This window comes from Lepidochelys kempii, chromosome 13, assembly GCF_965140265.1.
Source record: "Lepidochelys kempii isolate rLepKem1 chromosome 13, rLepKem1.hap2, whole genome shotgun sequence".
NCBI classification, from domain to species: Eukaryota; Metazoa; Chordata; order Testudines; family Cheloniidae; genus Lepidochelys; species Lepidochelys kempii.
The window spans coordinates 7,912,294-7,939,054 of record NC_133268.1 but is presented as its reverse complement, the minus strand read 5'-3'; the positions used below and the strand labels follow the sequence as shown (position 1 = coordinate 7,939,054).

The 26,761-nt window shown below is 46.1% G+C and overlaps 1 protein-coding gene across 1 annotated transcript; it reads right to left on the bottom strand.

The window, feature by feature from the left end:
• Positions 1–1,451: 1,451 nt before the first annotated feature.
• On the bottom strand, positions 1,452–26,199 carry RBBP8NL (RBBP8 N-terminal like). Its single transcript, XM_073310120.1, has 13 exons — positions 26,123–26,199; positions 23,528–23,570; positions 22,012–22,107; positions 19,959–20,071; positions 18,121–18,193; positions 15,884–16,050; positions 14,987–15,069; positions 13,462–13,625; positions 11,045–11,897; positions 10,321–10,441; positions 8,118–8,179; positions 5,470–5,596; positions 1,452–1,582 (listed from the first exon to the last, which is right to left on the bottom strand). The coding sequence occupies exons 1-13, from the start codon at positions 26,187–26,189 to the stop codon at positions 1,452–1,454; spliced, it is 2,100 nt and encodes a 699-aa protein (XP_073166221.1). The 5' UTR covers positions 26,190–26,199.
• Positions 26,200–26,761: the final 562 nt, after the last annotated feature.

The following is a 26,761-nucleotide window of genomic DNA, read 5'->3' as shown; positions in this document are numbered from 1 at the left end:
CCCAGTGATGCTGCCAAAGTCAGTGTGACCTGCTGAGTAAGTGCTGCTCATGCAAGCTGCAGCTTTGACTTATAGACCTGACCTTTCCAGGGATCTAGTACATTTTGCAGGAGAGCATATGTGCAGCTTCTCCCCTTTCCATCCTGTTCTCTCCCCCTTCTCTTTTTGACATGCATCCCACCCCATCATTCCTCCCTCTGCTCCCTTCCACAGCCAGCTTTCCTGCCACATGCATTGAACTGGAAAAGGGAAAACACTAGCTTCGTACAATGCAAACAACAGAACCGCCTATTATAGTCAACCTGTGCAGCGATTTAATCAATGCAGGCTGTATATGTGGGGAGAAGGGAGCCTGAGCACATTTAATTGTGCAACACGTGTTCTGCTTGTCACTTTCTTTTATCCTACAGCCAGAAACTCACAAATGGGATGTTTAACATGTATATCCCTGTTACCATCAGCTCGTCTTTGTAATTACCCCCTTGAAGTGCTTCTCCTTGTATGAAATGCCATGACATTGCGTCCTCTAAAGTCTCTGCTCCTTGTCCTGACTCTAGCACTCCACAGCAGCGCTGCATTTAAGGCCTTAATTCTCCTTTCGCAGACAGCAGCACAAGGGCCTGATCCAGCAAGGCGCAGCATCAGGCCGTAAACCGGTAGCGACTCAGTGTGGGAGTGACACCAGCATGGAATTGGTGTGCTGGAGACGAGAATCAGACCCAGAGGCACCAGCAGCGAGACTGTTTCTAACAACACCAGCTGTGCCAGCCCTGTGCCATCAAGGACAGGCATCACCAGCTCTTGTTTTCCAGTGAGGTTCTGCTCTCATCTGAGAGTGTGAAAAACACCGAGCTGTTTGTTCTGCAGGCCTTGTGTAAAACTAGTGGAAGCTCAGCTGTGTTGCTCAGGCTCCCATGGAGTTCACCTTTGCCATGATACATGGACCTCAGCTCTGTGCCCATTAATAATACTTAGAACTTCATAAGGATCTTCAAAGTGGTTTCCACATTGTTGGGAATTAGTCCCCCCCGAAGTCCCCCACGAGCTAACAAAATGTCTTTATCCCCATTTCATGGGCGGAGAGACCAAAGGAGAGCGGTTATGAGACTTGCCCAAGTTCATAGAATCATAGAATCAAAGACTATCAAGGTTGGAAGGGACCTCAGGAGGTCATCTAGTCCAACCCTCTGCTCAAAGCAGGACCAATCCCCAACAGAGAACCATAGAATATCAGGGTTGGAAGGGACCTCAGGAGGTCATCTAGTCCAACCCCCTGCTCAAAGCAGGACCAATCCCCAACATAGAACCATAGAATATCAGGGTTGGAAGGGACCTCAGGAGGGAGTCACTATCAGAGCTGGGGTTCAAACACTGGGTTCTCTGGCTCCCTGTCCAAGCCTCTTCCTGCAGTCCACACGGTCTGGGATATTACTGCCTGTTGTACTTTTCAGTTAGTTCTCCTCAAAGATGTTGTTGCCGCAAGCAGGGCTGTTGTGCTCCATTTCCTTTGTAATTTCTGCTGCATCAGCCGATGCTTGGGGAGCTTTGATTTTCCTTCTTCCTCTCACTGACTTCTTATATGCTGTTAATAGGAAGAGGACCACAGGCGTTAACCACATGGCAATGGACTGTTCAGACCACTATTAATGGGATATGGTCAACAATTTCTAGGCCCAAACTATCATTTGTTTAAACCAAAATGAGGCTTAGCAAACTACAGAGGAATAGAAACCGTTTTCAGTTTTGTTTTAAACATCCACAAACGCAGGTATTTTAATGAGATTTCAATATCCCTCATGGGCTTGCGAACCTGAAAAACAGCAGCAAGAGTGGATGGGAAGAAGAAAGAGAACTCGACTCTGAAACAAAAGTGCAACTAATCGAATGAGTTTTAGGGACGGATTTTTCAGGCAGCCTCAATCCAGTCTTGCACATCCACTTTTTGAGTGCGCCACCGATAGTGTGTACGTCTCTTTTGTATGTGCCAAGCCCCCATTGGCCTCAGACTGGCAGATCTGCAATTAATTATTTGGTGTATGAGAAATTGTTTGGTGTATGAAAAGCTGGGTTGTGTCCATTTTGGGGCAGATAATTCATTGCACATGCAAAAGTGAGGGGGCAGAGGCTGGAAGTCTCAGCAGTGTATTATATTTAATTGTTGACATAGTGCATGTGTACAGAAAGCTGCGAGATGCCTGCCCCTGCATTTGTGTGCAAAGCCTACTTGTTGTTTGCACAGACTGGGCAATTGTGTGCAAAGAGGCATTTGCACGTGCAAAGCTTTCCTTGGATGTGTGCACACAAATGTAGCCAGGTGTGTAAGTGTTCATTTTGAATAGGTACAAATGAGTCTTGGCTCTTGGTAAGTGTGGCCCTTATTTTCCATGGTGAGTCAGATGCTAAAAGGAATCAGTAAACGAGTGAAGAGAAAATTAGGGGCTGGATTTTCACAATCTGAATGTCCAAAATGTGCTCCGAACTTGTGTTCAGAGTTATCATGACGACATGTGAAAGTCAGCTATCTGCATGCACAAGTGGTCAATTCAGATGCAGCAGAGTGTAGAGCCAGTCACATTGCACCCTTCAAATGAAAATCTGGCACCGGATTTTACAAAAATTTTGCCAATGTGTTTGTATCACCTGGCTGTGCAATCTGAACCCCTGACAGCAAGGCTGGACAAAGCACTGCAAACAGCCTAGCACCAGCTGGTGTCTGGATGTATGCCAGGAAATGCTCAAATACAGCGAAGATGATTGTGTATCAATAATCCCTGACCGATAGCCCTCAGAGATCTTGTCTGTCTCCAAACTCTGTACAACTTTGCCCAATCCCACGCTGCAGGATCAGGCCTTTTAAGATTCTCAGCAGCTCTGGCAGTGCCATTTCCACATCCGCCCTTGGTTTGACAAGCTTCCAAAGCTCGGCTCCGGTGGTTGTTTTTAAGAGGAGCTCCTTTATTGTTTGAGCAAGTTTTCATTTGCTGCCTCTGTAGGTATCTCAGGAAGGCCAGGGGGTGAGGTGAGAGGTGGCTGTTGCTTGTTATACAAGCCTCCTTTTAAGCTCGGGTGACAGCTCTCTATGCATTTTTCAATCGGTCAACGCCGGCCTTTCTTTTTTGACTGCACAAAGAGGGCTACTAGCAAGCCATTTATGATGGAGCAGTATTTACGGCTTGGCAGGCCTGCTGCTATAGACCTCCCCTTATTGATAATAATTTTCTGCTTACTCACCTGTAGGAAATACCGGTACAACACATTCCATTGTTAGCAAGGTGAGACCTCTACGGCCACGCTTAAAGATCAACAGCGGTTGTGTGAAAGCTTTCTCCGAATGTCAATAACGCTTTGTGGAGTATTTCGCCTAGTCTGACAATCAGCAGTTCTTAGTATTGGCTAAACAAACACTACAGTTTACACCTATTAGCTTAGGTGTTAAGACGTGCTCTCTCAGCCACTCCTATCCCAAGCTGGCTTGGCTAACCATTAGCAAGGGCTTCCCTGTTTGGAGATACACTAGTTACCAATGACAGGTTTCAGAGGAACAGCCGTGTTAGTCTGTATTCGCAAAAAGAAAAGGAGGACTTGTGGCACCTTAGAGACTAACCAATTTATTTGAGCATGAGCTTTCGTGAGCTACAGCTCACTTCATCGGAGGCACGAAAGCTTATGCTCAAATAAATGGGTTAGTCTCTAAGGTGCCACAAGTACTCCTTTTCTTTTTGCTAGTTACCAATGTACAGTGTAGCGTGTCTTATCATAAGGAACCAACTGTATCACCTTGGGCAAACATTTGTGTAGTGTGAAATTCACTTAGTGGGAAGCAAACAGGCCCACGGTGGGTCAAGGAATAGGGTTGCATGCCCCTTATGTATTGCTCTTAAAATGCTAATTAATCAAGTGTGGGTCATTGGAATAGTTGTATGGGGGCCTGATCCAAATCTCATGGAAGTTAAAGCACAGAACAAAGGAACAGGATGGACAATATTATCATGCCATTCTACAAATCAGGAGAACACCTGCATCTGGATACTGCGTGCAGTGCTGACATGGGTTCAGAGAAGGGCAATGAGAAGGATCAGAGGCCAGGAAAAACGCCTCCGAAGTAAGACTGAAAAGGTTGGGATTGTTACCTTAGAAGGGAGACGAGTAGGAGGTGACATGATAAAAGTATATACAGGAATGAATGGTCTAGAAGGCAAAAGGCTGGGGTGGGGGGCGGATGTTGTTTGTTAAACAAGCCCCATTTCAAGCTTAGGTGACAGCCCAAGAAGGGAGAGCAGGAGCTTCTGTTCTCCCTGTCTCATAACGCAAGAACAAGGGGACATTCAATGAAATTGAAAGGTAGCAAAGTCAAAACTGATCAGTGCATAACTAGACTGTGGAACTCATTGCCACAGGATGTCGTTGAGGACAACATCTCATAAGAGTCAAAGAGGGATTGGCTGTTTATATGGACAAGAAGAATACCCAGCGTTATAATGGTTAATGCAAACAGCGAGTTTTGGAAAGGATAAAAATGTCGTGTTTCAGGGGCTAAGCCAATCTGTAACTACTAGGGATCAGGATGAGTCCTTCATGGGTGCTGATTATACCACATCTGACTGTTGTGGGGTTTTTGCACATTTCTCTGAAACATCTGGTGCTGGCCACAGTTGGACACAGGATATTGGACTAGATAGACCTCGGCTCTGATCCAGTCTGGCAATTCCTATATTCCTATGGAGCAGGCCCATACTGGCTAGTTGTAGCTAAACAACAGGGGACTTCTGATTGTCTGGCTCCATTGTATTTACTGACACTCAGCATTTGCAAACAATATCTCACCCCACTAACATTTCCATCACTCACAGTTCCAGACCTCCAGAGACTGGAGAGGTCTGTGCCACAAGTTTGTTTGCTGCTCATGACATTTAAGAATTTTCCAAGGGAAAAATCATACAGAAAAGGAAGAAAAATAAAATGTTTCCATTCCCAGATGCCCATTTTCTCCCTTGTACTATCACCAATTAAATGTTTTTTCAAAAAAATATTTTCTCATGCCCATTTGCAGCTTCTAAAACCCTGTCCATACTCTTATTTCCCACCCATCACCATGGTATCTGGTGTGGGAAGTCCTCTCTGTATTCACAGCACCAGGCAGCGGCAGTGCAAGATTTAACTCACTACACCTCTGCCTTGGCTTGGAAGGACCTCCTCTAGAGTGCAGAACCGCAGGAGCCCAGCAGGACTCCAAATCTTGTAAGCTTGGCAGGAACTTCACAGATCATGACCTTCCAGTTCCTCCAAGATCAATTACTCAAGCCTTCTCCTCTCACCACACCAGTATCCAAAACAGGGTCATGACCCTTGCTAATGTTGAGGGACATGGCTGCGATTCAGGTAGCAGGGAGATTCATATCAGTTAGCTTCAGACAATGCAAGCTGGGCTCTATTAGCAGGTCCTTCCGAGCAGGCCCTCTTTCTGCGTACCTTTTGTCCCTGGACCCTGCCCTCTTTTCCTTTTCTTTTGCAAGACCTCACCCTTGTCCTCTGTGCACAAATGTTCTCCTTCTGCATGTTCTTCTTGGTGGGTTTCATGTTCATAAGTGGCAGCCACCTAGACAAATCAGAAAACCGGTCAGTGTTTGGCCCACCGGACTCTTGATGACCCATCCTGTCGCTCTTGGATTCATTGCCATCCCCTACAGCACAGTGCTAACTTGCAATTGTTTGTGAATTTGATGCTCACAATGATCCCAGGACTTTGCCCTTCTCTAGTGTCACCCAAGGAGCTCAAAGCACTTTGCAAATATTAAACCCAAGATTGCCAAAGTGGATGATCAGCGTAATGTGCCAGAAAGGGGCCTGACTTTCAGCAAGTACTGAGCACTCACCCTTCAAAAACAGCCCCCTTTAATGTTTGCCAAGTTGAGCCCTCCCTGTAGGGTTGCTAACTTTCTAATTGCACAAAACCGAACACCCTAGCCCCGCCTCTTCCCCGAGGCCCTGCCCCCTGCTCACTACATTCCCCCTCCCTCGGTGGCTCGCTCTCCCCCACCCTCACTCACTTTCTCTGGGTTAGGGGGTTGGGGTGCAGGGGGGTGAGGGCTCCGTCTGGGGGTGCAGGCCCTGGGGTGGGTCTGGGGATGAGGTGTTTGGGGTCCAGTCTGGGGGATGGAGCAGATGGATTTGGAATGTGGGAGGGGGCTGCAGGTTGAGGCAGGGGTGTGGGGTGGGGGGGTATGGGCTCTGGGCTGGGGGTTCGGGCTCTCGGGTGGGGCTGGGGATGAGCGGTTCAGGGTGTGGGAGGGGGCTCTGGGCTGGGGCAGAGGGTTGGGGGGCAGGAGAGGGGTGAGGGCTCTGGCTGGGGGTGCAGGCTCTGGGTTGGGGCCAGGGATGAGGGGTTTGGGATGCAGGAGGGGGCTCTGGGTTTGGGGGGGGCTCAGGACTGGGGCAGGAGGTTGGGGATTGGGGTTTGGGTGCTGGCTTACCGCTGGTGGCTCCCGGTCAGTGGCACAGCAGGGGGCTAAGGCAGGCTTCCTGCTTCTCCTGACTCCATGCTGTGCCCTGGAAGCAACCAGCAGCAGGTCCGGCTCCTAAGCGGAGGCACCGCAGGCAGCTCTGTGCACTGCTCTTACCCGCAAGCTCCGCCCCCGCAGCTCCCATTGGCCGTGGTTCCTGGCCGATAGAAGTGTGGAGCCAGTGCTCGGGGTGGGGGAAGCATGCGGAGCCCCATGCCCCCCCCACCTAGGAGCCAGACCTGCTAGCTGTTTCTGGGGCGCAGCGCAGAGCCAGGACAGGCAGGGACTTACCTGCCTTAGCTCCACAGCACCGCCAACCGGACTTTTAACGGCCCGGACGGCGGTGCTGACCGGAGCTGCCAGGGTCCCTTTTTGTCCGGGTGTTCCGGTCACAAACTGGACACCTGGTCACCCTACCTCCCTGCTGTTGGTGTGTGGAGACCATTGCCTGCCATGCTGACCAATACTGTCTCATGGTTTCCTTGTGCTCCCCATCCATCTCTATCTATCTGTTGTCTCTTCTCTTATCCTTAGATGTTATGCTCTTTGGGGCAGACACTATCTTTTTGTTCTATGTTTGTACAGTGCCTAGCACAGTGGGGTCCTGGTCTGCGACTAGGGCAACTTGGCACTACAATATTATTATTATTTTAGTATTTATCTTGGCCTAACTGACTCATCCTTCAGCACCCCCCCACCTCCATTGGCACCTTCATCAGGCAGCCAAGTTTCCCATCTGGATGTTCTGTGCCTGTGCAATGAGTTGTAACTGCTGGTGCGACCATCCCACGGCAGGATTCAGGGGTCCTGCTAAACAGACCCACCTCTCTGCCAGGGAAACACCAGGTTGTGATAATGTGATATTCCCAGAAAAGTACAGCATCTTCCTCTTATCTTTGGACATGCCGTATTTCTTCATGAGGTCAATATGTTACCAGTGTTACCGAACTAGGCTAAAGGCAAGGGATACCCCTATGGTGCGAGAAAGCCTTTTGTCTCTATAAAGAGTCGTGCCGCATGTCTGGGATTTCCTCAGACAAAACCGGGCACAGGAAATGACATCAGGTATGGAATCTCCACCAGTTATTGATGGGCTGGGAACCAGGGAGTGAGGGGGGGATGGGACGGGAGAGAGATATCTGAGCATCTGATGGAGGACAAGCTGCCATCTCAGCAGGAGTATGACTTCCTTTTATCTTAATCGTGCAGCAAAAACTGCATGAGAAAGCAAAAGCAGAACTTTTCTGCAACCCAGAGACAGCACCTGAGCCCACTCCAGCCTTGGAAACCGTAGCATCTCTCTGCCTTACAGGAGTAGCCTGTGCTCTTCAAAGGGGCCCAGCTCCCACAAACTTTCACCACTGAAATTCACAGCTTTAAAGAGGAACCAGACTTGGACTGCTCTTGGGGGGAGGGATAGTTCAGTGGTTTGAGCATTGGCCTGCTAAACCCAGGGTTGTGAGTTCAATCCTTGATGGGGCCATTTAGGGATTTGGGGCAAAAATTGGGGATTGGTCCTGCTTTGAGCAGGGGGTTGGACTAGATGACCTCCCGAGGTCCCTTCCAATCCTGATATTCTATGATTCTTGGTGCATGTGTCAGTCAAAGGAAGCGAACCTCGCTGTCCGATGTGTCGGGCTCATCGGAATCCTGCTTCACAGACTCTGCATTGTCTTCCTCTAGGGAAACAGAAGGGGAAGGTTAACTGATCGGCTTTGGCAGTAACAACTCCTAGCCCCCTCACAGACATCACACAGAACCATAGTCACAGCTCCGGTCACTGAGACATCAAAACGAACGACATTTCAAAATGAAAAGGCAAGAAATGCTGGCACAACTCAGAGACCAGGGGCCAAGCTCACCAGTACTCTCCGGCTGCCCAGTGCCACACAGCAGCCGTAAATACTGGCCAGGAAAGCTGGATTTATGGCTGCCTTGCATTGCTGGAGTAGAACCAAGTAACTGGAGCGTACTGGTGAGTCTGGCCCAGAGCTGAGCTAAGCAAAAGTCTGACCCAGTTATAAACTGGGTTCTAAAGCAAAGTCACCACAGTGTACATGCTGCTGAGTTTTTAGCAGGAGGCCCAAGTCCCAAGTGTGTGTGGTTTGGTGGCATAGGGGGACTGATTTTCAGAATACCAATATAAAAGAAATGACTGTGGGGAACACAATTTACAGTAAACTTCCATCAGTTGCACCCTGCTGTATCTATGTAGCAATCCCTCACTGAAGTCAATGGCCATGTCTAGATTGGGAAGAGAAGTTGTGTGATTTTTAAATACAACCTATCTTCCTAGGCTAGACAGGGCCAATGAGAATTTTGCTTGTGTACGGACTGCAGGATCAGAGCCAGAATGAACCAGAGCAGATGTTCCAAATGGTTTCAAAACAATTCCTGCAATGGACAAACTGCAAAACTGGTTGCAATGAAATCTCCACTGTAGTGAGTCTGTTCTGTGAAAAAAAACAAAACTGACTTCACTGCAAAAGGATTCCATTGTATATTGGGCCAGATGTTACAAAATTCAGGCATGTAATTGCATACACCAAATGCACACCTAATGTATGCATACAATTACTGGGATTGCAGCTAACCACGACATGCAAATGACCAAATCTAGTTGTTTGGGAGCACAGTTACCCAATCGGCACTCACAATGGCAGATTTATGGAGGTATAAAGGTTACTCACTGAAATCCAGTAGGAGTTGGGCACCTAAACTGCCCTTGGTGCCTAACCCCTAACTTCTAAGGTACATCTCACTGCTCTTTGGAGGGGAGAGTGGCTGCTGGCAACAAAGGGCCACAATTTAATTAATTGTTAATTACATTGTTAATTAAAAGGTCAAAAGAGTGAAATGCCTGCAAGCTGCCTGGAAACTATTTAAAAACACCATAATAGAGGCTCAAACTAAATGTATTCCCCAAATAAAATAATAATAAAATAAAAAATAATAAATCATAATAATTAATAATAAAAAAAAACAGTTCACCTGGTCCATCCCCAGTGCCTACTAAAGTATTTCATATAAACAGGGTTCCCCCCCCACCATTTTTGTGATGAGTATAGTTGTAGCTGAAGGCTCTGTATTCCATTCCCAATGTTCCCCAAAGCATTCATTCCCCCATTTGATAAGCAGCTATTTATCTTCATTGCTGGTCCAGATCATAGACCCAGTTCTGGTAGCACAAAGACGCTGGAAAATTGAAAGCTCTAACACACTTCATGGGGGAATCCTTGAATGACTTTGAGCCACTGCATGGCTCCTATGCCACTTACCCTTCTGGCCCCTGGTATAGAGACATGCCTGTTGGAAAGGGAGCATAGCCAGGGCATCTGTGCATGCTGGGTGTGATTCCTGGCTGCAGGAACAGCCTTTGGGGGTCTGTTGATGACTGACACAAAGTACAGCAGTCCTGAGGCTTCTCTGTTTTATGTCATGGAGCTGCCGATATTCGACACCTTTGACAATCAGGCCACTTCCATTTAGGCACCTAGATATGAATTGAGGAGTCTCACGTTGAGACATGCAGGTCTGAAAATTGTAGACTTGAGGAGCGGTTTTCTAAGGCATAAATGGGAGTTAAGCATCCAACTCCGCTGAATGCCATGGGAGTTTGGTGCCCAGGTGACCTTTGTGCCTTTGAAAGTCTTCCTCTTGGAATTTACAATAAAAAATTTAAAACAATTGCCTCATATTGCATGCATGTCTAGGAAGCCCTGTCCATAGACTTTCCAGTGCTAAGGAGATCAGCACACCAGACTCAAAACACTGTCTGCTCCTGCCTTCTCAAATGTTGCTTTTCCTTGGGGCTTTTTACCTGTTTGAGCACCTGGTTCTCGCTTCTGTGCCCCAGGAGACACTCTCACCCTAATCTCTGAATCTGTTGCAGGATCATATGATGGTAGCTTGCCAGCGGGTTGTCCTTGTGGAGAAGGGACCTGTAACACATGGCAATAGCTGTATTAGTTACAAACCGATGGGAAGAACTGCCAATGCCTTTATTGCTAGACATGTTGCCTTCTCCTAAGGTGGTGAAAAAAACTGGTGCCCCACTCCAGCCTGGCAATGAGTATAACTGCAAAGATGCACATCTCCCCCTGGACAGCATCAGATAGGGGTTTCTGTGTATTTGTGGGACATTGCCACAGAACCTGATGTCCCCTACGCACAGATTCAGCAGGGATAGTGGCCGTCTCTCGATGCACCTTAATCCTAACCCGGAGGAATAAAACCCTGAGGCTTAGAGGGTAGTTACTTGCCATGGTCCATTCAGTCCTGGGTTTCCTCTGAGCCTGAGAGCAAGGATGCTGATCAGTGCTCATTGTGGTTGTCGTTTTGCAAGGTGAAAATCTGTCCACTAGGGACAGGACTGGCACCACCAACCTGTTTCACACACTCTGGGCCACAGTAAGAGCCATCAGGTCAGAACTTTCAGCAATGATGCTGATGCCCCTTTTAAACTGCGATCAGCCCAGCAAGCTGACTGCTGACCACAGCCTCCTTGCAGAGGAAAAACGGATGCCAATGCAAGATGTACTCACCAAAGGTGCCGCAAGGGCCTCTTGCTCTTTGGCACTGAACTGCTCGGTCTCATTGCCGATTTGCAGCGGTTTGGCCACAGGGAGCTGGCTGCAGGCTAGGTGGGAGCTCTCACGCTCTACTCTTGGCAGCATGCTGGAGCTCTGGCCTGTCTGAAGCGTGGGGCTTTCCGGACAGATTGGACTTGGACTGTCAGCCTCATGCTGTTTGGAGGATTTGTGCCAGCTGGCAGGTTTCAGGTTTTCATTCCTTCTGCCATAATCTGACAGGTCCAGAGGTGTGTCCAGGAGACATTCTCTTGCTGCCTCTGCCTCCTCCCTTTGCTCCACATTGTCCCTGTTTATCCAAACAACTTTCCCTTCTCCAGGTTTCTCCAGGCACGACCTCTCTTCTTTGCACCCCATGGTCGCACTCAGCTGCGGGGAAAGGGGCCTTTCCTCAGGAACAGCTGGAACTGGAGTTGCATTTTGGTCGCCTTCTGTCCTGGCCCTGAATCCCTGCTGATGCTCTTGTGCCAGGAGATACTGGAGCCTCTCTCTGTGCTTAAGAAATGGAAGCCTCCCCTCCAAATGCTGGTCCCGCACGTACACCACAGCTCCAGGGAGTTCTAAAATGGCGGCCTGATCTTCCCATTCCTCCTGCAGCCTCGTTCTGTCTTCAGCCTCTCTGGCCTGTAGCAAGTGGCTTGGCAAACTATTGTCCCTATCTGCAGAAGCGCTGTTACTCCTGAGTCCAAACTGGTGCAGAGAGAAATGTTTGTTAAGGAGGCAGAGCTGCTCCTGCCTGGTGGTCAGCTGTAGAGTTCCATAGGACGAAGTGGCTTTGTGGGAATCTGGTTTGTTTGTTCTTAAGCAACTAAATGAAACAAACAAAAATAGTCAAACACATCAAAGGCAAGTTTCCAGGTGGGTCACCTCACTATCACAGTGTCTGTTTTTAGCACCTGCTTTCCATGTGCTGCCACTGATTGGCCAAATACGCTGCTGATGTAAACTTGCATAGCTCTGTTGAAATCAATGGAGCTCTGGCAGTTTACACTAGCAGAAAATGATACGTTGGAGCAAAGTTTGCATGCCCACTTTTGCACACATACAATAGGTCACCCACATAGTGATTACATCCATGCAAAATCTGCATTTGGGTGTGCAAAGCAAGTAGCTGGGTGCACAACTACGCTGTCTGCATGTCTGCAAAAATGGGTGTGCGCCTACTGGCTGTAGATGGGCCAATCAGCTGTGCACTAAAGCTTGTGTGATGACCACCATCTTGTCTGCCACACCAAGGATTGAAATAGGGACCTCCAGAAACAAGTGGCTCCAGCTTGAGCTAAAAAGCCAGGTCTCTCTAGCTGGCTCAGAGCCTCTATGGACAAAGCATAGGGGGACCTCTAACACCAGGGGGTTACACAGACACAAGCAAGTGGAGCCTGAAAATGCAGTCCAGTTGAAGATAGAGCTCTAGGCTGCCAAGACCTGACAGTTTCACATTGCTGATAGAGTCTTTCCTCCTTCCTTCAACATACTCACTTGTAGAGTTTTACAGCCACATTTAAAGAAACCTGAGCAATGGGTGAGCTGTGCAAACTGTGTTCAGAAAACCCTGCCTATATAAATCGAGTCCCTGCTTGTGACCATTCCTCGGCATTTGGCGGTGCCTGGCTTCACAGAGAACGCATCCAAGCGAGGCGTTTGCTGGGGGGAACTTATAGTCTCTGAATGAGTCTGTAGGTCTCACTCAACCCTAATTGCCACTAAAGTTAATGGGAAGTGAGGCGCTCAGATGCTACTGTGATGAGCACCACAGAAAAGCCAGTTGGATTAGATAAGGAGCAGTGGGAATCTCTGCCCAGTGTTCATATCAAACATTTTTTTCTTTATGTGGAGATCTCTGCAATTCTCAGTGCTGGCCAATTGCAGAAGGTCAGAGATACTCTGACAGACTGTTTTCTAGGGGCCTGATTCTCCTCTCATTTGCCCTGCTGTAGATCAGGAGTAAACTCGTTAAGGTTGATGGAAGAACAACAACATAGCATAAGATCCAGGTTTTTGGTGTTTTCTGCCTGGGATAGTTGCAGAAAATAGTGGGAATCTCAAGAAAAAGTCTGTTCTTGTGAGATTTCCAGCCTGGTTTGCTGGAGTTATGAGGTTTGGAGGTCTTATCCAAGTCTAAGCTCCAAAATTTGTGAGGATTGGATCTTCCTGGTTCAAAGACCATGGTGGGGCTTATGTTCTGGCTGGAAGAACTGGCTTGTGATGGAGAGAGAGAAGCAAAAAGAAAACCCACCAGTAACACAATAGCTGCTTGATACAAAGCCCTGGAAGTCAATGAGAATTCTTCCATTGATTTCAGTGGGCTCTGGATCAGGCCCAAGGAGACTATGATGTTGGAGATATATCAGTACTGAGACGATGCTACTCACGCCTCACGGCTGGGGCTGCGCTCACGCTCCAGGAACAGTGAGGTTTTTCTTGCTGGTGGTGACGTTGCTCTCCTGGCAGAGATTTTTTCAGGGAGGCATGGTCTGGAGCCAGGTCTCACCAAAGCGATGGTTCCATGCAGCTGGTTAGCTATCCTCTGGGAAGTCTAAAGGCAGAGGAGAAAAGTTTGCATGTCCAGGGCTATTGGGCTTAAAGCTCAGCTTGGTCTAAAGGGCTCTCAGAAATGATCCCCAGGTGAAAGAAGCCTAGCTGACTAGAGAACAATGACAGCAGAAAACCCTGCTTAGTAGTGGTCTTTGTTAGTGAGGCTACATTTTGTCTTATACCCATTTACATTTAAGGGGCGATAAAAATGAGTTGCTAAGTTTCCAGTGAACAGCTGAATGCTTCTTCAATACGGTGTTGGCATTTTAAATAATAATCAGCCATGTATTTCCCCAAGAAGGCGCCAATCCAATGCAGCATCATATTTTTCAGCAAGTCCTAATTTATTCCTTATTTTCCAGCTACATTGATTTACAGAGTCATGTAACTTGTCTAAGGTTAAGCCAAGAGTCAGTGGCTTAGCCAAATCGGTCAGTTTCCCAGTCCTTTGGTCAAACTATTAGACCCTATTTGCATGAGTTTACAGAGTCCATTTGCTTCACTGGCTTATTTCCAGGGGAGGCTCCTATTCTGCGGCCAGTACAGAATAATCTTTCTGCTGTTGTAAAAAGGCTCTGAATAAGCCCTTACTCAACATTTTTGCCTACCCACTTTCCGATGACACCAGCCTCTACTGTTTATCTTCATTAACTACTCTCACAGCCCACCTGCAGCCTCACCAAAACCCCCTTCACTTGCTGTTTCATATTTATATGGAGTTCAGATCACTGGATCCAGTGCCAGTATTAAGCACGTGTGTGTCTGAGTTCCCACCATGAGACCCAGTGCTATGGCCCCTGAGCTATGGGGGCATGACGTCTGGCACTCCATCGCACTCTGGATCCCTCGGCTGAAATGCACTTTCAGTTTCAAAGGGGTGGAAAGTTAGGAAAGGTACAAGCTCAAAACAGACAGTAGCAGGGATTCCCCATCTCTCTGAAAATATCCCACAGGATAAGGCTGTATCCAAATGTGGGCCTGCGCAATACCCCTATGGTTCAGTCCTAAGAGATTTCTCCAACTACCTATTTAAAAAGGGAGTCAGTGTGATTTGAAGAGGAATGAATGCTGTCACAGCATAATGATCAACTGCTGCTAGGCAAGTTCTGAGGCTCCTAGGGAATATAAATGTGAAAGCAAAGCTGGGACGTTGACTTTATCAGCAGGAGACACAATAGGAGATTTGTTCTCTTTCCAGTTCTGCCAGTGATGACCTTGGCAAGTCACTTCACCCCACGTGCCTCCATTTCATTCCTTGTCCCATCCCTTTCACAGCTTATCCAGCATCAGGTCCCCACGGGAATGATGCCCGACTTGACGAGGACAGCCTGACAGTGCTAAATATCCGCAGGGAACTCTTACCATTTCCAGAGCATGTGCTTCTTGGAGAACAGCACTTGAAGACATCCTACTGCCCAGAGAACGTCTCTGTCCTGCAGACTTCTCTGAAAACAAAGGCAATAGCCAGTCATTGCGAAAGCTGTGCAGAGTTCTGTTGCGGCTGCTCTATGGTTTTTCCATCTGCACGTGGCGCTGTAATGCAGCAGCCTAAAAAGTCTGGTCAACCAGTCTGATAACCTGGATATCAATCAGCAGATCGCAGCTACAAAAAGCTGGCAGGGCACCAAGTGCTTCCTAAGGAAGATTTCTATCTCTTTGGAGCCAAATTTTCTGTCAGACTCAAGCCAGCCTCTGAATGTGTAGGCTCTTTTGCATGTGCAATTGACAATGGGGGCAGGGGAGGGGGAAGGAACCAAATGCAGGAACAGGTGCTTTGTGTGTGTAAATCAGTGGCTTGGTTTGTTGTGCAAAAGGCTGCCTGCACATTAATGGGAGTGTGCCCGGTACGGGGCGGGGAGTACAATCAGCGGTATGTGTAACAGTGGGCATGTGAATAGGGAGGCCAGTGCTGAAAAGGGAAGCCTTTTGTCTCTCTTTTGATTCCAGATGGAGCCCTAGGGGCTCTCTGCAAGGAGGCTGCCAGGAATAAAGGGAAAAGACTTGCACTTCCCACACATCATCTGTGATGGATGACACTGGATCACCTCAGGGGAATATTTTCCTCTAAAGCACTGCAGCTCATGTATTATTTCTATGCAATCCAGATATTATGCTCTAGATTGATGTCCATCCTGGGGTTTTGATGACTTCGGCTCTTGCTCCCATTTGATGTAATCAGAATCCTTTGCCAAAATAACTCACTGCTGCAGCCCAGTCATTGGTCCCTACACCCCCTATACTGGAGCCAGCAGTATATACCTTCTCCCAGCTGTTGGCCAGGCTGTTCATGATACCCTTCTTCTGCTTCTCTGCTAGTTGCTTTGTCTGTGCTGAGTTTCCGGCTTACTGGGGAGAGTAAAGCCAATGGTGAGTCCGGGATGGAGCTGCTTTCTCTGGGGAGGGCTCTTTGGTGCTTTGTTCTGTCACTGTTGTAGTGAAAAGGAAACAAATGAATGGAAAAAGAAATGAGATGGGAACCACAAGTTTAAAGGCTGCCCTGGTGTGAGCTCTGAGTGCCGGTGTTTCATCTTAACGGACTGTGCAACAACTCAGGAGCCCTGGGAAACAAGGTGATGGGGCTTCCTGAGCGCTCACGGAAACATCTTCTTCCGTTTCAGCTCATCACAACTGAATTGGACGCCAAGGTTTGCTCTGAACCAATACACCATCCTGGGCCACCCAGAGCGGAGGGCAAAATGGGCAGTTTGCCCCAGGCCGTCTGTTTGAGAGAGCTCCCGAAGTGATGGAGGAGTGGCCAGGCCAAATTTGAGTGAGAGTCATTGTGACTTGGCACACGGGGTTGTAGTGCCACTCGAGTTTGGCACCTGCCATCAACTTGCCCTCCACGGCCAGTCCCAGATTCCTCTGTCACCGCCATTAGCCTCATCATGCTGGGCTTGAGGAGACCTACCAGGTCAAGAGTCTGGTGGTAGGAGCAGGGTCAAGTGTTGGGGACACCACTCACAACAGTGCTGGAGCTCAGGGAGAGGTGGGACCAGGAGTGGCCACCGCCTGAACACAGGGCAGTCTCCCCATCCGCACAGGGAAGGCAGTGACCCCACACACCTGGGCTTTCTCTGTCCTTCCATCCCCTCTCCTCTTCTTCAACTCTTTCATATCAATGGCAATGTTTTTGGAAGGGTGTGGGGTGTGTGTGTCTCAGTTTCAGATTTTGCCCTAGGCACCCCAAAACCCCTGTGCAGCCCTGACACCTTCTCAAAGCAGAACTCAGTCGAAGCAGCTGAGTTTCCTCTTAGTCTGCTATGCAAAATTTCACAGGAAGCCATGACATTGGTGTGAATTCAATGCAGACTAACGACTGGCCCATATGCTCTCAAAGTTCTGTGACAAACTTGGTAACTCTGGCAGGGGTTTCAGTTTAGCCATATAAGGCCTCAATGCAGGGAGGTTTTGCAACAAACTTTTGCACAGCTCTAGTTCAGTAAGTCAAGCTAGTTCCAGGTCTAGAAACCTCTGCAGTCATTTGAGAGATGCTAGATATGAGAATTTGTGTTAAACTGAGGAAACGTTTGGGTTCCAAAGCAAGAATGTTTCTCTACTGATCTCTTTGTGATAATTTCTATGGACTTTAAACCCCTAAGGAATGAGCTGATTTGTATATGTTGGCTAACCTGACATGTTACTTGGGTTTCACCAAAGTGCTCTGCTAGGTTACTACTTATAGCAAACATCCTCTCCCCTCCTAATCCCTCTTGATTCTCTTTCTCACAGTTCATTTTCCCATGTGAAATGTGATCCATTCCCTGCAGATCCACGTTAATGGATCAGCATTCTGCCTTTGCCCAATGTCCCAATGGCTTTGCCAAGAGGTGTTAGATCTAGATCGGTATCTCTACAGATTTACTCAGTGCGTGAACGGTGATGAAGCTGGTGATAATAAAAACGAAGAGTTAAATCCTGCCCCCATTGAACTCAATGACAAAACTCCCATTTCACATCAGTGGGGCCAGGATTTCACCCCACATAATTAGTATGTTAGCAGAAGTGCACTTTGTGTAACGAGTGCCATTTAGTCCTCACGTCTCAGAGACAAGGGGTTCAGCATACACTTGCAGTCAGAGTAGGGGTTCTCTCTCCCATTCACTAGTGGGGCAATCGCTATTTAGTCAAAGAACCAGACTAAAGGGGAGCCAGGGTCAGGAAACTCCCTGAACTTTCCATGATCTCCCTCCCCATTTCACTCCATGACATCACCAGTGCCAAGCACCAATCCTGCCTGGTTCCAATGAGGCTGAAGATGAAGGGGCCTCTATTATATGCAGGTGGACTGATGGGTGAGGGAAGGAACCAGAAGCTCATACTAGGAAGTTGGAATAAAAACAATGATGAAGACTGTACAGGCTTCTCCACTTCTTTGGCCAGGAGGTTCTCATGCTGGGCTGGTTCAACTGTGACCAGGGGAGTGCCAGGGTCCCCGGGGAACCACCTGGCCAGCCCTACACCACCCAATGAATGAAACCCAGAACAGAGCTTACTCCAGGCTTTGTAGCCTCTTCAGTTCTTCCTTCAGGTTTTTATTTTCCTCCTTCAGCCTGTTCATTTCATTAGCTGCAGAGAGAGACAGTGAGTGCAGCAGGTTAGGGATCAGACATGGATTTAGCTGGGCAAGATGCTGGGAGATGAATGCTGCCCTGTGGAGACAGCCTTGGATGGGCAGGATTATGATGAGCATTTAAAAAACCCCAACGGATTCCAAATAGAGGTGCCAGCTTTACAACAAGGCACAGATCGGCCATGACTGCAGGGCAGTTGGTGAAATCGCTCCTGCCACCCGCCATCGAAATTTTAACCCCTCCAGAGATGAAATGCCAGGCTCTCTGCAGCTGAAGTGGCTCAGAAGGGCCAGTGCGCAAGTTCTCAGCATCCCTCCAACAAGGCCTCTTCAAAACGCTGTTTAAGGTCAAGCGCTTGCAGATTTTTTCCTCCCCATTAGAAATGTGCATAGCGAGCATTCCAGCACCCTGTGGCAAAGGTGGGAATTTCTACCTTAAATACCGAGCAAGATGAACTTCCCTGCTGTACTAGACCTGGCTGTTCATTGCCCTCCGTCTCTCCCTACTGGAGCATTACAAGAGACACAAACTAAAATGCTGGTGTCTGCCTTCAGGTACACATTATTATCCACGTTGATGTCACAGCTGGGAGTCATAACTCTTGAAGGCAGCATGCCCTCTGAGAATGGCCTTAGAGCATCCGTCAGCGAGTCTGGCTCTATAATGTCTCTCCTGCAAGCATCATCTTCAGGAGATGATCCTTCCAGGAACGGGCAGTAACTAGGAAATGCAGGTTGAACCCTATTAGTAAACAGCATCTCCTCTCCATCAGAGCACCTGATACCCCCCAGGAGCTGACCCTCATACTGATGGCACCCTTCGCTGTAAACTACAGGTACCTGCCTCTTTGCAATGGTAGTTAAGGCATGTGCTTGCTGTATAACGTGGGTATGAAAGTATGTGAAGTATGATAAGGAATTCCTCGGAGTTTACTCTGGGTGGGTCTTTGGGATGAGAACTTAAAACAGAGACCTGCTTTGTCTACCAGGACATTAAGAGCCAGATTTCCAAAGGAGTCTCAACTCCCTTTCCCTCTCCCAAAGAACTCTGGGATCTTTAGGGTGAAAAGTGCTTCTTCTGATTGCTACAAGCCAAGTGGCAATGAAGGGTAGAGGGGACAGACAGCTGCAGTGCAAAGGAGATATATGACCAACCAGTGCCTGGCTTTTACATGTCTGTGTGAAAGTGACACTTGAGGTACAGGGTGCGAGGAAGATCAAACTCATAATGAAGAAATAAACACACAGTTGCTGACACTGTTCTCTTTCTTCCAAAGGCAAAGCAAAACAAAATACCAAAATCCCTAGGGATAGTCAAAGACAGAGAGAAAAATACCCTTGGCTTGTGCAGTGCTCAGGTGCTGCCAAAGACTCAGGAGAAGATTAATCGTACGTGTTCCTTGATTTTCCTTTACCAGTGCAGAGCTGCTGCTGTATATTTCCTGTGTATTGTCCAGAGTGTTGCTTCTACCTTGCCAAATGGATCTTTTTATAAGTGGCTGACGTTGCCCGGCCCATATGCACATGCTGTAGCAAAGTCCTGTGTTGCAATCTCTCGGGTAAAATCTCTAGTGTTTATAGGAAATGTTGATTTTCCTAGGCCCATATGTTCAGATCTGCACCCCCCGACATGTGCCCATTGGACATGTGCCCCAGGATTGCACATATGATTGTGCCCGAATGATCAGCAGACACTTAAGGTCCAAAAGTGCAAAATGACAGCAGGGCAAAGCTGAAGGTCTATTTGGCCGCTATACTTACTGAGGATGAAGATGTGCTGGAGACTCTGGAAATGGGAGTTCTCATACTCATTCTGCTTCTTCTTGGCGAGCTCCTGGGCAACCATGCATCTGTCACAGAGACCTGCTCTCAACCTTAACAAAAAACCCCAGAGCCAAGAAGCTAAGTTATCCATACATGGCTATACAAGCAAATGAAACCAAACCTCACCTGCACTTGGGAGGCAGATCTACAGCATCAGGACAAGGTCGAAATCTGGCTTTCATTACACCATGACAGTGACATGCTGGGCAAAAATCCACTTCTACTTTAGTGAGCTTTTGGACACAGCGTGTAGAGATACACAATTCTTCCCTATGGCAATCAGGTGGAGATATGAATTTTCAAAGCTGATAGTAACACAAGTGAAAGAAGTTTCGATAAACTCCATGGCCCAGATTCTGCTCTTGGTTACATAGGATCATAGAAATATAGGGCTGAAAGGACCTCAAAAGATCATCTAGTCCATCCCCCTGTGCTGAGTCAGGAACAAGTAAACCTAGACCAACTCTGACAGGCGTTTGTCCAACCTGTTCTTATAAACCACCAGTGAGGGGGATTCCACAACCTCCCTTGGAAGCCTATTCCAGCACTTAACTACCCTTATAGTTAAAAAGTTTTCCCTAATATCTATCCTAAATCTCCCTTGCTATAGAGTAAGCCCATTACTTAGGAACATAAGAACAGCCATACTGGGTCAGAGCAATGGTCCATCTAGCCCAGTATCCTGTCTTCTGTCAGTGGCTGGTGCCAGATGCTTCAGAGGGAACAGAACAGGGAATTATCGAGTGATCCATCCCCTGTCACTCAGTCCCACCTCCTGGCAGTCAGAGGTTTAGGGACACTGATAGTATCGGGTTGCTTCCCTGACCATCTTGGCTAATAGCCTCCATGAACTTATTTAATTCTTTTGTGAACCCAGTTATACTTTTGGCCTTCACAACATTCCCTGGCAATGAGTTCTACAGGTTTACTGCGCATTGTATGAAGAAGTATTTCCTTATGTTTGTTTTAAATCTGCTGCCTATTAATTTCATTAGATGACCCTGGTTTGTGTTTTATATGAAGGGGTAAATAACACTTCCTTATTTACTTTTCCTACACCATTTATGATTTCATAGGCCTCTATCATATCCCTGTATCATATCCCTAGTCATCTCTTGTCTAACCTGAAGAGTCCCCGTCTTTTTAATCTCTCCTCATATGGAAATTGTTCTATACCCCTAGTCATTTTTGTTGCTCTTCTCTGTACTTTTGTCCAGTTCTAATATATCTTTTTTTGAGTGAGGCAACCAGAACTGCACGCAGTAGTCAAAGTGTGGGCATACCGCAGATTTATTAGCTATCTTCCAGTGATCTGGTACAGAGGCTGATTTAACCAATAGGCTACATACCACACATAGTTCTGCAATTTCATATTTGAGTTCCTTCAGAACTCTTCGGTGAATACCATCTGGTCATGGTGACTTATTACTTCTTGGCCTACCTTCAGCAGACATGGAGAACAATTGATCACTGTTGTCCTTATAACAGCCCTTAGCATATTTGAAGCCCCCCTTCAGTCAAGACTAAACATGCCCCCTTTTTTTAACCTTTCCCTATAAGTCAGGTTTTCTAAACCCTTTTATCATTTTTGTTGCTTTCCTCTAGATTCTCTCCAATTTGTCAGATGTGACACCCAAAGCTGGACAGCGTAGTCCAGCTGAGGTCTCACCAATGTCAAGAAGAGTGGGACAATTACCTCCTGTGTACTACACAAGGCACGCCTGTTAATCACATCACTGCAAATGCAACAACTCCCTTAATTTCAATGGATTTACTGCATTTACACTGGTGTAACTGAGAGCAGAGTCTGGCCCGATGGGTTCTCAATTTGCTAACACTAGTTAGTGAGAAAAAAAGGTTTCTGTGCTATATTCCACTCATTGCAAAGACACTGAAAAGCAAGCTCTGTGTAGGCATGTGTACTACTGGGCACAAAACAGCATTAGGTCTCCCAATCAATCAATCAATCAATCAATCAAACACCTCTTACCTGTTTTCTAACACTTTTACATTTTCTTTAAGGACCTTCTGCTGTTCCCTTAGCTGGTGGTTTTTAGCAAACAGCTCTTCAATTCTCTGTGCATCTCTAATTCAGGAGAGAGCATGGGACAAAACAAGAAGGTCATTGGATTTGCCCCAAGTATCTGCTGCTTTCTTCTCAATGTACTGTCAGCAGGCAGGATTTATACACTAGCCCAGTCATGCCACTCACACTATTTCTATTACTAAACTACTATTGCTTTGTGTAGCAGTAAGTGCATTGGATGGATGGGGTATAAATATATTAAATGCTGGCACCAGAGCAATTTGGTGGAAGGTTAACAATTCCCATTAGATAAACAGGATGGAACACAAAAGGGTACAGACTCCTCTGAGCTCAAAAATGGATGAACCAGAAGGGCACTGATGACAGACTCTTAACAACAGGGGATGGCAACTGATTCAAAGCCCAGGGATACATGATGAAAACTTCAATAGGATAGAGGTCTTGGATACCACTGCTTTGTCAGTCACTTCCATATATTTAGGCTTGGAAGGAATAGATTTTTATTGGTGAATGTTGATAAATGTCAATTTCACTGTACACACAAACCAATGAAAAAATATTTCCATTGACAATAATCAAAATTTACAGATAGGCAAGGTAAAAAAATGCCTCTTGAGAATATATTATAATTTTATTTAAGACTATTGACGTTGTATATTTTGGCATGTGATGTTGACAATTTGTGTTTTTTGAATATCATCTACGGTCATAAAATCATTATTTCCTGACACTCCCCTCATAATTTCCTGCAATTGTGAAAATTTAAATTGGTACAAATCAGAAAAAAATGCTTAAAACCATAATTCTTCACAACTTTAAAATTTAAATTGATAAAAATAAAAGAAATGCTTAAAGTAAACCTTGATATTATCCATCAAAATTATTTAAAAAAATTGAATACAGCCCAGCCTATATATATTGCATTACAACACCACCAACCCCGTACCCCCAACCCAAACCTATACGTGCACCTTAAGGTTACAAAGTCATACACTCAAAAGTTAGGAAATGTCAGACTTGGGGGAGGGTGGGAGAAGAATATCTCTGGCTTAATCTGATTGAATGTGTTGCAAAGAGTATTTAAACTCTTATGCCACACCAGGGTAGGAGGCTCAGAAGAGAACCTTTATGTGCCCCACAGTATCCTCAAAGTCTTGATCAATTCTGAGTGGACAGCTTGGTAAGTCTGAACTGCCCCTGCTAGGTGGGTGATTCAAGACCTTTCCAGGGTAAGGACACTGCTGATTGCTTTATGGATTAAATTAAAAGAAGATAGTGAGTTTGCTTTCGGGCTTGCCTTCTTGTTTCAGTTTGTGGGTTTTTAACAGATGTTAAGGGTGCCAACAGCCTAGGGCAGATGCCTTCAATGTTATGAGTAAATAGTGCAGCCCTTCCCCATCCCTCCAACAGAACTTTACCACCACAGCCTGGAGTAGAGAACCAAACTTGCTTTACTCACCGACACTTCTCTGTTGTCAGCTCTGTTAGCTTTGTTTGCAGTCCTGGAATAATTAATGAAGGCTCAGGAGATGGGTATTTATTGCAAATTACGTGACAGTTCAGAAACAGAATGTACTATCATAACTTTTAGCAGACCATGGCAACTTAAAAGGAAACTGTTAGTTTAAAAATCTCATTTCTGAAAAACAAGGTTCCCTGCCCATGTTGTTAGTTTATTTCCTTTTCACCATTTACTATTTTTGCATTCCCCTCTGCTGGGACGATGAAAACAGTCTAGTAAGTTTTACTTTTATTTCTAGTTAGTTACAAAACCTAATTCTCACTAGAGCTGGGCAAAATATTTTCAGTGCAGAGTAAAAAAAAAAAATTGCATTTTTCAGGTCACTGAATTCTGGGTTGAATTTGGCAAATAGTTTTGGCCAAAAAAATTGTTTACGAACAAAACAAAACATTTAGATGTTTCCTTTAGAAATTTAGCTATATTTATGTATTAAAATAAAACAAAACAGGGCAATAAACACTCCAAAATGAAACCAAATGAAAATCGGAAAAAAATCATTTTGTTTCATTTTCTTTTTTCCTTTTTTTGTTTCATTTTGGATGCTTTTCACTCTGAACCGATTTTTTTGTTTGGCTGCTGAACCAAAAAATCAGCGGTTCACCCAGCTCTAGTTCTCATGCTAGAACAATTCTGCACGCTTTGGTTGCAAACCATGTTGGCAATATTTATAGCCCAACTAGTATTCTTTCCCTCAATTGATTTGCAGACAATTATACAATATCTAAATTTGGGGTCTGAGTTGCTTAAGAGTATCCTTTAAAACAGTGGTTCTCAACCAAGGGTACATGTACCCCTGGAGGTACGCAGACGTCTGTCAGATGTACATCAACTTATATAGATATTTGCCTAGTTTTTTACAACAGGCTACATAAATAGCACTAGTGAAGTCAGTACAAACGAAAATTTAGTACAGACAACTTGTTTATAGTGCTCCATATACTGTACGCTGAAATGTAAGTACAATATTTATATTCCAATTGCTTTATTTTATAATTATATGGTAAAAATGAGAAGTAAGCAATTTTTCAGTAATAGCATGCTGTAAAACTTTTGTATTTTTATGTCTGATTTTGTAAGCAAGGAGTTTTTAAGTGAGGTGAAACTTAGAGGTATGCAAGACAAATCAGACTCCTGAAAGGGGAACAGTAGTCTGGAGAGGTTGAGAGGTTTAAAACATCACAGGGTGTAGAATTACAGAGGGTGAGACTGTATTTATAACCCAGGATAGTGTAAAATATAACACATAGGTTGACAACCTTCGGCATGTGGCCCATCAGCTTTCCGCAGCTCCCATTGGCCAGGAATGGCGAACTGTGGCTACTGGGAGCTCCAGGGGGCTGTGCCTGCGGACAGTCAAAGTAAACAAAATGTCTCGCGGCCCGCCAGCAGATTACCCTGATGGGCCACGTGCCGAAGATTGCAGAACCCTGATATAACAGTTTTATCCAGAAAGTTGATGCTGGAAATGCTTTATACCAGGAGAATGGGAAGTAGTAGTATGCATTTTCTTTCCTTAGTGGCCTGGCTTCTAATAATGTACAAGTTGTTAATGCTTTAAAGAAACAAACTATCCATCCTCACTCTAAATTTTACTGTAACAAAGACTTCTCACCCCTGCTAATTCTGAGCTATCTTCAGGATGGATTTTTGCTTCTTTCCTCTTCCTCTTTGATCATTTACTATTCAAATGAGTGTCCAATGACTGCCTCACCTGAAGTCAGATATCAGTGTCCTAATAGGTAAATTACTTCCCATTTACACTCGCCTGCCAACTCCTTATTTATTACCCTTATTATTATTGTTATCCTAGACCAGTTTGGTGGCCCAGCTGATAACATCTAGTGCTTCCAACATAGGACATTCAGACAACACAGACCACAAAGCAGGAGGGGGATAGGAGTAGGATCCTCAGTGCTGTGTTTTGCTTGGGTGGGAGTATTTTAGGAAAGATTCATTCTGCACTGCTTTGAGCACCCCCCTTTCACCTCCCAAATGGCTGGTGAGGGAAGTATAATTGCATCATACCATGTTGAAAGGACTCCAGCGGACAGGGAAATCAGACAGCATAAAAATAACAGTCGCCATGAGTTTCTTTTTGTGGTATGAAGTGTTGCTGATTTCCACACTAAACCTTATGTTCTGTGAGGCTCCCAGGGCTCCATCTGGTACCCTTGTCATCCAGGCTATTTAGTAGTGCTTAGATATTGGCATCAAACCCCCAAGGTGCTCAGATTTGCATCCGGAAACATCGAAACCCTAGAGCTTCCTGAAGACCAAGTGGCATGGCACCCACACCACCAGCCTCTTCGTTTTCTAGAGGCCCATGATCTGATCCTGCCTCTGTGCCTCCCACTGACCCCGAGAAATGACACTTCAGCTGAGCTGCGGGTTCCTTTCCCAGGCTCTCTAATTGGCAGACACACCTCCCCAGCTCAGGTTAATTGGAGCTAAACAGAAGGGTTTTCACTCTTAGCTTTAAAAAAGAAATTGACTTTTGCCTCTCTACAGCAATGATCCCGAGTTTCTTCTTACCTAGGACCTCTTTCTCATGGATTTCCTTGACCTTATTCAAGAAGTCTGCAAAACTTTCTGTGGCCATGATCAGGGTCTTCCCACATGCCTTGGGGGTATGTCAATCTTCTGCTTCCCATTCAAAGTTGTTGGTTTTCTTATTGTTCAGTTCTTAGCCCAAAACAAAAACCACACAATAAGATAATTAGTAGCGTCCCATCAATATCTTATGTTTCATGTTTTTGCCAAGGTTTAAAAACATGACAAGCATCTAAGCTATCCAAATGGAGAAAGCAAACTCGTTTGCTCAACCATTAAAAAAAATAGCAAGTACATTCAGAGTCAGATTTTCAAAGCCTGGGTTCTCTTTTTGTGCCCACAGTTAGTTCGGGGGTACAAATAATGGCAGGCACAAATTTTGCACCACAACTTGCACTCGCAGATACTCTAGAGGACATTAAAATGTCCCCGTACCTGACTGCATCTGCAAACTGGGGACTTTCAGCACTGAAATGACATGACTTCTACCACCGCAATTAGTTGCTGCCATAAAACTGGACTGGGAATTATTTGTAACAGCTAAGTTATGGCTTGGAAAGGGAGACCTACTTAAGGCTCAGCTAAAAATCAGGTCCTTTTTCTACAGGTAGAGCTGATCAA